The 11,070-nt window shown below is 32.6% G+C and overlaps 1 protein-coding gene across 1 annotated transcript; it reads right to left on the bottom strand.

Annotated features, from left to right (window-relative positions):
- Window positions 1-927: 927 nt before the first annotated feature.
- LOC114180735 (protein NUCLEAR FUSION DEFECTIVE 4-like) lies at window positions 928-2,292 on the bottom strand. The gene has a single exon (XM_028067032.2). The coding sequence runs from the start codon at window positions 2,236-2,238 to the stop codon at window positions 1,012-1,014; it is 1,227 nt and encodes a 408-aa protein (XP_027922833.2). The 5' UTR covers window positions 2,239-2,292; the 3' UTR covers window positions 928-1,011.
- Between the last annotated feature and the right edge of the window lie 8,778 nt (window positions 2,293-11,070).

Below are 11,070 nucleotides of genomic sequence, written 5' to 3'. Positions count from 1 at the left end.
ATTATTATGAATAGCTGAACTCTCTTGTATTGAGGTTAGGTGTAGTCTTTTCTAATACATTGTACTATTTTTGATTTATATGATTATGCTTTATTCAAGTCTTAATAATCTGTATATGTTTTAAATATTGAGATGAACTGATCACTCATCTTATATAATATATTTGGATTGAGTTGGAAAATTAATCTTAAATCTATGATTTAACCAAGTCATCTAATGCGTTTGAATACAAGAAATAAATTTGAATGATGTAGTTGAGTTAAAAGTCTTGGGCTTAAAGCAATTCATTCATTAATAATTAAGGAATCATCACTATAATTGAAGTCTTTAAATTTTTTTAACTCAATAAATTTATTTAGAATGAGTCACAAATTTTCAATGATACTTGATAATTGCATTATCGTATATAGGTGAATTTTAATATCAATATGTTATATACATTGCTTGTTTCAATCTTGCTTAGTTCTCGTTTAATCCTTCACTGTACTTCCCAAAACAATGTTTTATTGAAAGTCAAAACATTTCAGAATTACTTGACATCTTAAACAAGTCCATGTGGATGCGATAAACACTCACTCATAGGAACATTCTAAGAAGAGGCTCATGATACCGATCTATAAGGTTTTTTTATGATGGAAACATAAAGTTGATAAATGAAGGAAAACAATGTAATTATTGGAAGAAAAAGAAATAATTTATTCTCATCCTGTTATTCAATGAACCAGAAATAAGATGCACTTAACAAATTTAAAACAGAAACTTTAAAAGTTCCTGAAGTTTAGGAATTTGCTGACTTAATTAACTAGCAAAAATATTAATTAAATTTCAATTACTAAAAAGCACGATTTTAACACAACTAACAATACCCACTAACATGTTGCTTTTAACGTTTTGAACGTATTTTCCTCTGAAGAACCTGACATGCTGTTATATAAATTCTGAGAAAAAACTCAGGCTTTTTGAAATATAACACAATTACAATAAACAGTTATATTGTACATGGTTCTCAAATTACTCTGACCATTTCCTTGCCAAAGTCACTTGGTCTTCATTTGCTGCTGCTGATTCAATCCTGTTGCAACAAGAACCTGTTTCAGTTTCATCAGATTTAGCTTCTTTGAATCTCTTGTATAGGTCACTTCTGTAGAATTGTTTAGTCCTAAAGACCAAAATGAGTGACAGAAGTGCCCCTAACAAGCAAACTGCAGTGATTATAATGAATGCTAACTTGAAGCACTCTTCCCCATTGCAGTTCAGCTCCTCCCCTGGACTTGTTTTTTTCCCCATAGCTTCCATTTGCCTCATGGCTTCCCTGTCATACAGATACCCTGCAACCCTCACACTGAGCAAGTATGACCCAGTTGGACCTGCTAGCTTCCCCAAATTGTACAGTGTTGAATAATGTTTGAGGCCAAAAAGTTCTGATATTACAGAAAAGAATAATGGCCAGTTAGCCCCAAAGCAGAACCCAATAACAATTGAGGCTACATAGAGGCCATTCGGGACATTGAAGGCAACTAAAAGATGACCAACACAAGATAACAAAAGCAATGATGTGAGCATGAGAGGTCTAGGGACTCTATATTTGAGTATGATAAACTCTGACACAACCCCTTGAACAATCTTACCCAAATACATCCAAATGGATGTAAGAGACACAAATGTGGTTATGGTATGAGAAGGGTATCCGAATGAAATTCCAATTTGACTCAAGTTGGTTACCATTGTCATGTTGCTACCAAGTGAACAAATAGAGGTTAAAAAGAGAAGCACCATGTCAAGGGTAAAAGTGGCTTGAAGTATTGTATGATCTTCACCTCTTGCTGGTGGGTTGAATATGTTTTCCCAAAAGGAGACTTCTTCTTGTGGAGCCTGGGAAGATTTCTCTTGATTACAATTTTCTCTAGCTATGTTTGGATAGTTTTCCAGCAGCTTCTGACTATCTTCCCTATTGATGTTTTCTAGCTTTCTCTTCCAAATCTTGTGTTCTTCCACAATAACAACAGATAGTGGAAGGATGAGTAAAAGAAGCATCACAGTGGTAGTAACACGATACTGAAACTGAGAGAAAGTGAAAAATTGTGGTGCTACAGTTACAAACATGAGGAACCCTGCAAGGACTAATGTCAGATAGAGGAACCTGTATAAAGCTTTGGTGTCATTTGGCTGTTGAACACTCTTGTGGATTCTAATAACTGGAAGAAACAGAAAAACTGCAGCAGTTGGTAGCCATGCCATGAGAAAAATGAGGAATTTGGAGTCATTTCCATAGAAGGCATAGTATAGCTGAGGAATTTGTGAATATTTATTGATAGTTAATTTGCAACATTGTAATTTTTAAAGCTATTTGAGATGGTAGTACAAGTTGTTAACATATTTGAAATTTCAAATTGTTGAAGCACGATGTATCATTGACCAAACTTTACTTATCAATAGATCTCTATAACTGAATTAGTTTAATCTAAAATCAAACAACAAAGTACGGTTTTTTTTTTATGTAACTTATTTTGTAATTGATGTAAAACTCATCTTTCTACCTCAATAATATATATAATAGACAAACAAAAAAAAAATCTATTGTTTTTATCAAACTCTCTCTGTATCATAACTTATTGCTATGATGTTGATCGTGTCACTTAAACAAACCTTAGAGTTGCATTTCCAACTGTAATGGAACACCTTTCCCAAGACCATGTGCTGCTTATCACATGTTATGTACAGGTAAGTGTCTTGCTTCGTCACATGATATAAGTATGATTGAATTTTTTTATTAAGTTTTTAACAGTTAAATGTATTTACTATATATTTTTTTTCCAGGAAATTAAAAAAAAAATGTTCGAAGATTGGTAGAAAAATACTTTTGGATCCAAAAACAGGATTTCCGAAATATATATAAAAAATGAATTTCAAGATACATATCTTGAAAAATATTTTCAAATCTCAAAATATCTCCTAGATTATATATTCCATAATATGTTTAAAAAATATATTTTGAAATATGTATTTCAAAACATGATTCCAAATCACAAAATATCTTTTGGAATATACATTCCGGAATGTATTAAAAAAAATACACTATGAAAAGATGAATCTGAAATGCATCAACATCTCATGTCCACTTAATCTAGGGGTCTACTTTCTGCACTCACATTTTTCTTCCTGCAACACCAAACTTTTCCCATTTCCCATTTCACCCCCCTCAATAATACTCTTCGAATAAGATAATTTAGTAAAAATATTTGTTAACCAGAATGGTCACTCCAAAAGTTTATCCTGGATCTGGTATTGAATACCGGATTACTGAATTTGGGAGTTATAAGAACTAGAATCTGTAATTTCGAGATCAAAATTTGAGGATGGTGCTTAACGAAATCTGCAATCCGGAATGTCACCAGATCTAGGAATACGAACTAGAATGACCAATATGATGAATATGTTTGTGTTCCAAATTGTTCAATCTTGGGAGTAATGTTTGTGTTCCGAATTGCTCAATTTGGTGAATATGTTTGTCCTCTATCTTCATCTCGCTCATCCTCTCTGACCAACAAAACCCACACATAATAGGGGTTGTTCCTCTATAATAAAACCTAGTTAACTACATGAGAGATGTTTCTCGAGCATCATGGTAAGGTCGAAGTTAAGTTTGGCATGGAGAGAATGTTCGTGAAGATGCCATTGGCGGTATGCGACGAAGTGTAAACCTCCATCATACCTCAGTCCACATGCATCACCAAAGTGGGCTACCTTCAACACCCGCTCACCATGAACAGTGCCCATAGTGTTTTTGGTTGTTGGAGTCTCCGATCATCGTTGTCACAATAAATCTCCTTCTTCTTCCTTTCGTTCACGTTGGCACCACCCCCAAGCCTCAAACACCATTGTCCACACTATTGGCGTGTGAGTGTTGGTTGTTCCATTTTCACTTTTACCCATTCCCATCTTCAATTCTTCTCCAAAAGCGAAGAAAATAATAAAATATAATCAAGAAAAATAGAAATTTAATTAAGGAATAGAGGAAGAGAAGACTAGAGTGGTAAGGGAAATAGAAGAAGACGCTCATGACAAATCCCGATTTGGAGAGAAAGAAGAAGGAAAATCTCGTACAATGGTAGCGTCGACGACACTATTGGCAACAACGACATGATGCAACGAACATGGAGTGTTGACGGTTCCTGTAGATCTTTTGAGTTTAGTTTACGGTGGATAATAAATTGAGTGGAGCGTAATTGAAAGTTCGATTTCTTTAGAAAGATAATTTATATTTTAGAGAAAAAAAAATTATTATTTAGTTGTGTAGGACAATAATTTTTTTAATTATTTTTATTAATGATTAATCTTAAAATAAATTTAGTAAGTTTGTGAAAAAATTAAGATACAATAAGAAGAAATAGATTTAAGACTTCAAAATAATATAAATTATTTTTTAAATTTACTTTCTTAACAACCAAAATTAAATTTTATTGTTTTAACTCGATGCATAGTAAAAATAGATTTAAGACTTTAAAATAATATAAATTATTTTTTAAATTTACTTTCTTAACAACCAAAATTAAATTTTATTGTTTTAACTCGATGCATAGTAAAAATAGATTTAAGACTTTAAAATAATATAAATTATTTTTTAAATTTACTTTCTTAACAACCAACATTAAATTTTATTGTTTTAACTCTATGCATAGTTAAAACATAGTTTTGTGAAAGTATGTCAGTGACTCAAAGTACTTTCATTTAGGAATTCATCTATATATTAATTGTTTTCTTGAGATATCATTACTTGAATTTTAAATTGTTATTCAAAACATTATAAAACAATCATCCATTATCCAAAATTCAAAGTTTCAAACATCCAAGGATTTCTAAACAAAAACATAGGTGTAATTACTTACGAATCTAATTTGTAAATAAAATTCATAGATAACTATTACTTATCAGAGATTTACTTACATATTCTTTTGTCGGAGATAATTAATAGGTAAATCATAATTACATACGGAGTTTGATTATTACTTACAAATTTTAGTAGTAGATAATTTTTTTTTTTTTTGTGATTGTCCTTGTATAGAAATGAAAATCTTCATATTTAAAACATTTATCCTAACATTAATCAAAAAGTTTAAATAACTTCACTTCTTTGTAATTTATTGTTCCAAACAAAATTCTTGTTGAAAATAACTACTTAAAATCTGGATATCTCTGATAAAATATTCAAACATAACCAAATTTAACTATGAACTTAACAAGGTTAAGAAGATCACTTACCATGACAAATTTATAAGGAATGCCAGAATAATATTTTTTTTAATATAATTAGCACATGAATATTTTACTCATTACCTTACAAAGATACACATAATTGCTTAGTACGTAAGATTTGTAGTATATATTTTTATTATTTATTATAAAAATAGTCTGAATTTGAATAATATGTGCCACAGGAATGGATAAGTTTCATCTGTGTTTGAAAATTCGTTTAATTATAAAGGGTTACTTCTCTTAACTCAAATATTTAATCATCTAAAGATTGTTTCGTTTTCTTAAATATTAATGAGTTAAGCATGTGTAATATATATGCTCTACATATATACATTCTTAAGTTAAATAAACCTTTATTGTATACAAATGAAAAGTTTCACTCAGAATTAATATAATAACATTAACAGTTAACAATTGTATCATATGAATATTAATTAATTAATCTTAATACTACAAAATCTCTCTATAAAAGAAAATAAAATTAGAAGACTTTGAAGGGTTGGGGCTCTCCTGTCCGAACTAAGTATCGCCCCCAGAAATAACTATTATTAGATTATGGAATATCAACATAACCGAAATATCAGGATTGAATGATAAGTTTTCAACTAATGTAGAGTGTAACAAAATTCTTAAAACTATAAAATTTAAAGGAAAAATTTAAATAAAAGGAAAAGAAAGATTTATGGAGAGAGATGGAGAGAAAGAAAGGAAGGTACTTTTCAATGAAACAAAGAAAATAATATCTTCTATTATTTATTATGTTTCAATAACTTATTAAATTAACACTATTCTTTATTAACATATAAAACGTATATTTAAAGCTACTAAAGAATAAAATATTGCATAAGCTTCGCATGGAAGTTTCTTTTTAGTTTTAAAATTGTAAGGCCATTAATTGTGACTTATTACTTTCTGCCGTAAAGTTAAGGACTGCTCTTTTGTGTTTGGGCCTATGGCTGGCTCAATTGTTAAAACCCTCTCAGGTTGCCCTAACCCTCACTTTGCACTCTTGTAGAAGATTCAGCAGCGTCACTCTTCCTTTCCCCTCACAAAACGCTCTGCTAGGGTTTGCCCTAAGGTCCACTTCGAGCTAGCTCAAACTTAGTTCCTACTCACGTAAGTCACCCCTCAGCTCATACTTCTTACTTTTCATGGTCTATGTCTGCTGTTATCGTTAGGGTTTGGTAATAACCCGCCCCTTCTTCTGCTTTACCGTTCGTTCTAGTTGCTGACCATCCTAGGGACAGTTTTACTTCCTGTGTGCGTTTCAAAGCGTTCCGCTAGCTTGATTTCCAGGTACGGGAAGTTAAGGTTCCAGTTTTTGTGTTGTTTTGGCTTGTTCTTGGGTTGGTTGCGGATTGTATGGATTAATCCTTCTATTTGATGCGTGAGAATACCTTGTATGTGTGGTTGGTTTGAAAAACTTGGCTGCTGCAGGTGAAACAGTGGTGAGACCTGTTAATCTCGCCCAAGCGAGCCAGTCTCGCCTAGGCGAGACAAACAGGGATTCGCCCAAACCAGTTTGCGCGAGAGGTCGCCTAGGCGACCCACTCAAATTTTGAGCGAGCGAACATCTCGCCCAGGCGAGAGGGGTCTCGCCTAAGCGAGATCCCGCGTTGCGTCTTGATGTCCTTTTTTAGCCCTCGCCTAGGCGAAGGGGACTCGCCTGAGCGAGACCCTTCAGCCTAAGCGAGGAGTTGGGCGAGACAGTGTTGGGTTTGGTTGTGAGTTTACTCTTGGTTGATTGGAATTGTTTGGGTATGATTGCTATGATGAAATGCATGTACTTCTGTATGGATATAAACCAAATGGATTGCTATATATGCGTGACATGATTCATAAATGGTGAATGATGGGTATTATGGGAACTTGGCATGTGAAATGAATGAGTGGGTTGGAACTAAAGTAACATGGTTTTGATATGAAATGAGGCCCTAGACTCATGGGATGGTGATGATATGTGGTACGGATTCAAATGTGATGTGTATGAGGAATTAATCCCAGGGGTTGGTATGAAATTGTAAATATGATTTAATGTTCTCTTATTGTTGATTTATGAATGTTGGTCCGTGTCAGCGTGTAAATTCCTTGGGGTCTCTAGGTGAGACCTCTGGGGTCGCGCTTCAGTGATCGGGACGTAATTCCATGACCCATGTTAGTGGGTGTTCATGGTGGTGCCCCATCTGTATAGCTAAGTAAGGATTCAAGGTAAGGTTGCATCCTGACACTCTGAGGAGTCAGTTAGTCTCACTTAGAGCGGACTGACTCCTGTGGTGAGAGTAGCAGGAGGCTTGAAATTTACTATGGGCTAACCTTGTGGTGAGGGAAAATTGATCCATCGTAACACTTGTAACACATAGTTCGGGGGTGAGCAGCTCGGGGGTGAGCAGAGGTATCCACCACAAGTGCAAGCATCCGCTAAATCCGACAAGGTTATACGTATCCGGATGAGTCGAGTCGAGTCGTAGTGTATTGAATGAAGAGTCATGACATGCTTTGTTGTATGGATATGGGATGGTGAAAATATAATTGACTATATGATGAATATGTTATTGGCTCTAGCTTACCCGTTTTGTTGTATGGTTGTATTGTATGTGGCTGTTCTTTCTTGCGATGATCATCAATTTGATTGATGGAGCAGACGGGCGAGGTTCTCGTGGCCAACAAGGGAATGGTGATTCCGCTGCTTAGCCATCTGGGTTGGAGTTATTTTCTTCATGTTTTCTTTAGGGCTACGGTCCATGTATCGCTTTATGTATTTCTACCCTACACTCTCTGTTAGACTTGTATCTGATTTCCGTTGGCATCGTGGTGTGCCCAGGTTGTAGGGGTTGGGTTAAGGACCCCAAGACTACGCTATTGCACTACCGTTTGCATGACGTTTCCTTTAATTTCGTTTAATAATTAAATGGAATTTTACAAAAATTCTCATCAACTTCTAACCAACTTAAAAATTATAATAATGTGTTCTTTTTTCAACTCCAACTAAATTCAACTCATCGTAATTTCTTAAATAGATTGAAAATACAATTTTAAATTCAAATTTTGGGATACGTTAGGATTTGGAATATTGTTTATTATTTATATGAATTTAGTTGACATATGATCCACTTAAACAATATTATTTCTTGTAAAACATGCATAAAATATATTCAAAATGTGTGGTCAGTGGCTCGTGATATGCGACCTGAAATAAAAAAGTAAAAAATATCGAACTGAGGTTTTAGGCTTCATTTGAATTATTTAGCCATAAAACTGGAAGAGCATAAAAGATAATTAGTAAACAAGAAAGAAAAGTTAGTTTACATTATTTGGACATTTGAATTCACTAAAAAAATTAGATTTATTAACGAAAAAAAAACGTTGTTAATCATAAAAATATCTTAACAGTTTACTAACCATACAAAATTCGTCGATAAAATGTGTATCGATAAATTTTATTTAGATAAAAAAATTCATCAATAATTATTAATAATAAATATTTATTTATATGTAATTATTTTTTATAGTTATTAATGACTTAAAAATTCGTTTACAATATCAATAGATATTTTTTCATAATTTGATTTTTTTTTTATCTTTTTCTTTGTTGCCACGACCATTCACATGTTTTTTTTCATTGTCATATCCGATGTGGTCGTTGTCGCCATATCTATCATCATTGTGCTGCCATCCCCAGTAAAAGAGAAAGGAGAAACAAATGAGATGTAAAGAGAAAGAGAATGAAGAATGGTCACAACTTGTAAATTGCTATTTGTGGTGCTGACTGTGTGCATTTAAAAGGAAAAAATGAGGTTTTACATTAATTACTTAACTTATTTTTTTGATATTATTTCTACAATTTATGATCACTAATTCCTTTTAAACCTCATAATACAACAAAATGCATTTGTAATAATACATGTATAAAAGAATTCTTTTTTTTATTTCCAAAAGATTTCGTAGTAAATAAAAACAACTATATTTACTTTTAATAACAATTAATTCTTTTAGGTTTTAATTAAGATTTTCACTTAATTAATAATCTTTTTTTCATTTTTACTATTGATCATACATTTTAAATATCAAAGCAATTTTCTTAAGGGTTAAATATGTTTTGATTCTTCAACTTTTAGTGAAAATCGGAATTAGTCCCTTTTAAAAACTTTAAACCAATTTAGTTTCTCAATTATGTAAATGCGTGAATTTAATCATTCTAAACAAATTTTATGCATCTCTAAATATAATGGTTTAGATTGGTTCAAAGTTTTCAAGAGGAACTAATTCCAATTTTCACTACAAGTTAAAAGATAAAAACATATTTAACTTTTTTTTCTTTTACTAAAAAATCATTTTCTTCTTGCACAAGCTTCCCCATACTTCTATTATCTTTATTTAGGTTCTCTTTGCATTTTTTTTTTCATATTCTTCAACAATGTCTAACATGTCGTCGTCAATTTATTATTATTCTTCCCCATCATCGATGGCCACCGTTGAGTTGTTGGAATATAAAGGAAAGAATAGCTTGCTCCTTTTCTTGTGTTGAAAACGAAAAAGAAAAGAAAAAAAAGGAAACTTAAGGAGGCACAAATACTAATAATTTCATATTTTATTTCTAGAAAGTAATACCAAAATAGGAGTGGACATCAATTGAAATTTTAAAACTCCAATCTAGATTATTTTAGATCTAAATAATTTGATTAAATTTTGAATCCAAATCTACTTTTGTTACAAAATTAGTTTAGATTAAATTTATTTAAATATATATTTAAATATTTAGATTAAGATTTAAATTTATATTCAAATATTTGAATCATAATTTAAATCTAAAATCTAAATATTTGAATTAAGTTGAAAATCTAAAATTCAAAATTCATTTTAGATCCATATTTTCCAATGAAAATAAACTCTTTTATAAATCTAATTTTAATTTTCTAAATATGCTGAATCCTAAGCTGCCACGTCAGTTTCATTCTCTCCAACACACAACAAACCGGCTTCGTCACTGCAGCTCCAATGCACATCATCGACCACCACATTGGAGTAGGTCGGACTCGTTGACCGCTAGGAGCGAAACCCTTTTTATAAATTTATTAAATGATATGAGAGTCGATGGTTAAAATTGGCTCATACGAATACAGGTTCTTATATCAGGAAGTCTTTCTAGCAAAGGTTTCAGGTAAACATGTTCCGTTAAATAGATTCACTTTGAAGGGAGAATTGTTAGGATTAAGTTTAAGTTCCACATTGGATAGAAATGAAAAAGTAGAATACTATACACAAATAAATATTCAAAACTCATTATCTTAAGATGTTGGGTTGAGAATACTATCAATGCTTAATGTGGTTGAATTTATATTTCATTATAAACCTCTCTGTAGACCAAACATTGACCACCGTACCTTCGTCGAAAATTGAGACGGCCATCCATTTGCAGTAAGCCGAAAAGCACGAGTCACCGAATATGCGAGCTCCTCCATGCAAGAGCAAGACGCACTAAAAACATCGTCCATCATACACATGGACCTTCACGCACCTGACGGAGAACGCTGCAATCAGTTCATCGTCTCAAATTTGCACCACGAGATATCCATGAAGCTTGGCCGGAGCAAATTGGAGCCCCACAAACGCGAAAGGCAACACTCCATCATCTTTTTTGCCCCACAATTAGACCAGTTTCACCGCAAACCACCATCAAACTATCGTCCCTGTGTCGTTGTCGTTCCTACACAAGTTATCACCTACCCACCAACGTAATAGTGGCACGAATGTGCATTCTATGAAACAAACTCTAACGAAAGAATGAAGGGAAAAAGAAACTCACGGATTTGAAATTTT

The sequence above is a fragment of the Vigna unguiculata genome, chromosome 4 (genome assembly GCF_037176805.1).
Source record: "Vigna unguiculata cultivar grain cowpea cultivar isolate G323 ecotype 2 chromosome 4, ASM3717680v1, whole genome shotgun sequence".
NCBI lineage: Eukaryota > Viridiplantae > Streptophyta > Magnoliopsida > Fabales > Fabaceae > Vigna > Vigna unguiculata.
Note: the sequence above shows the minus strand (reverse complement) of the source record. Positions and strands in the feature narration are given on the sequence as shown.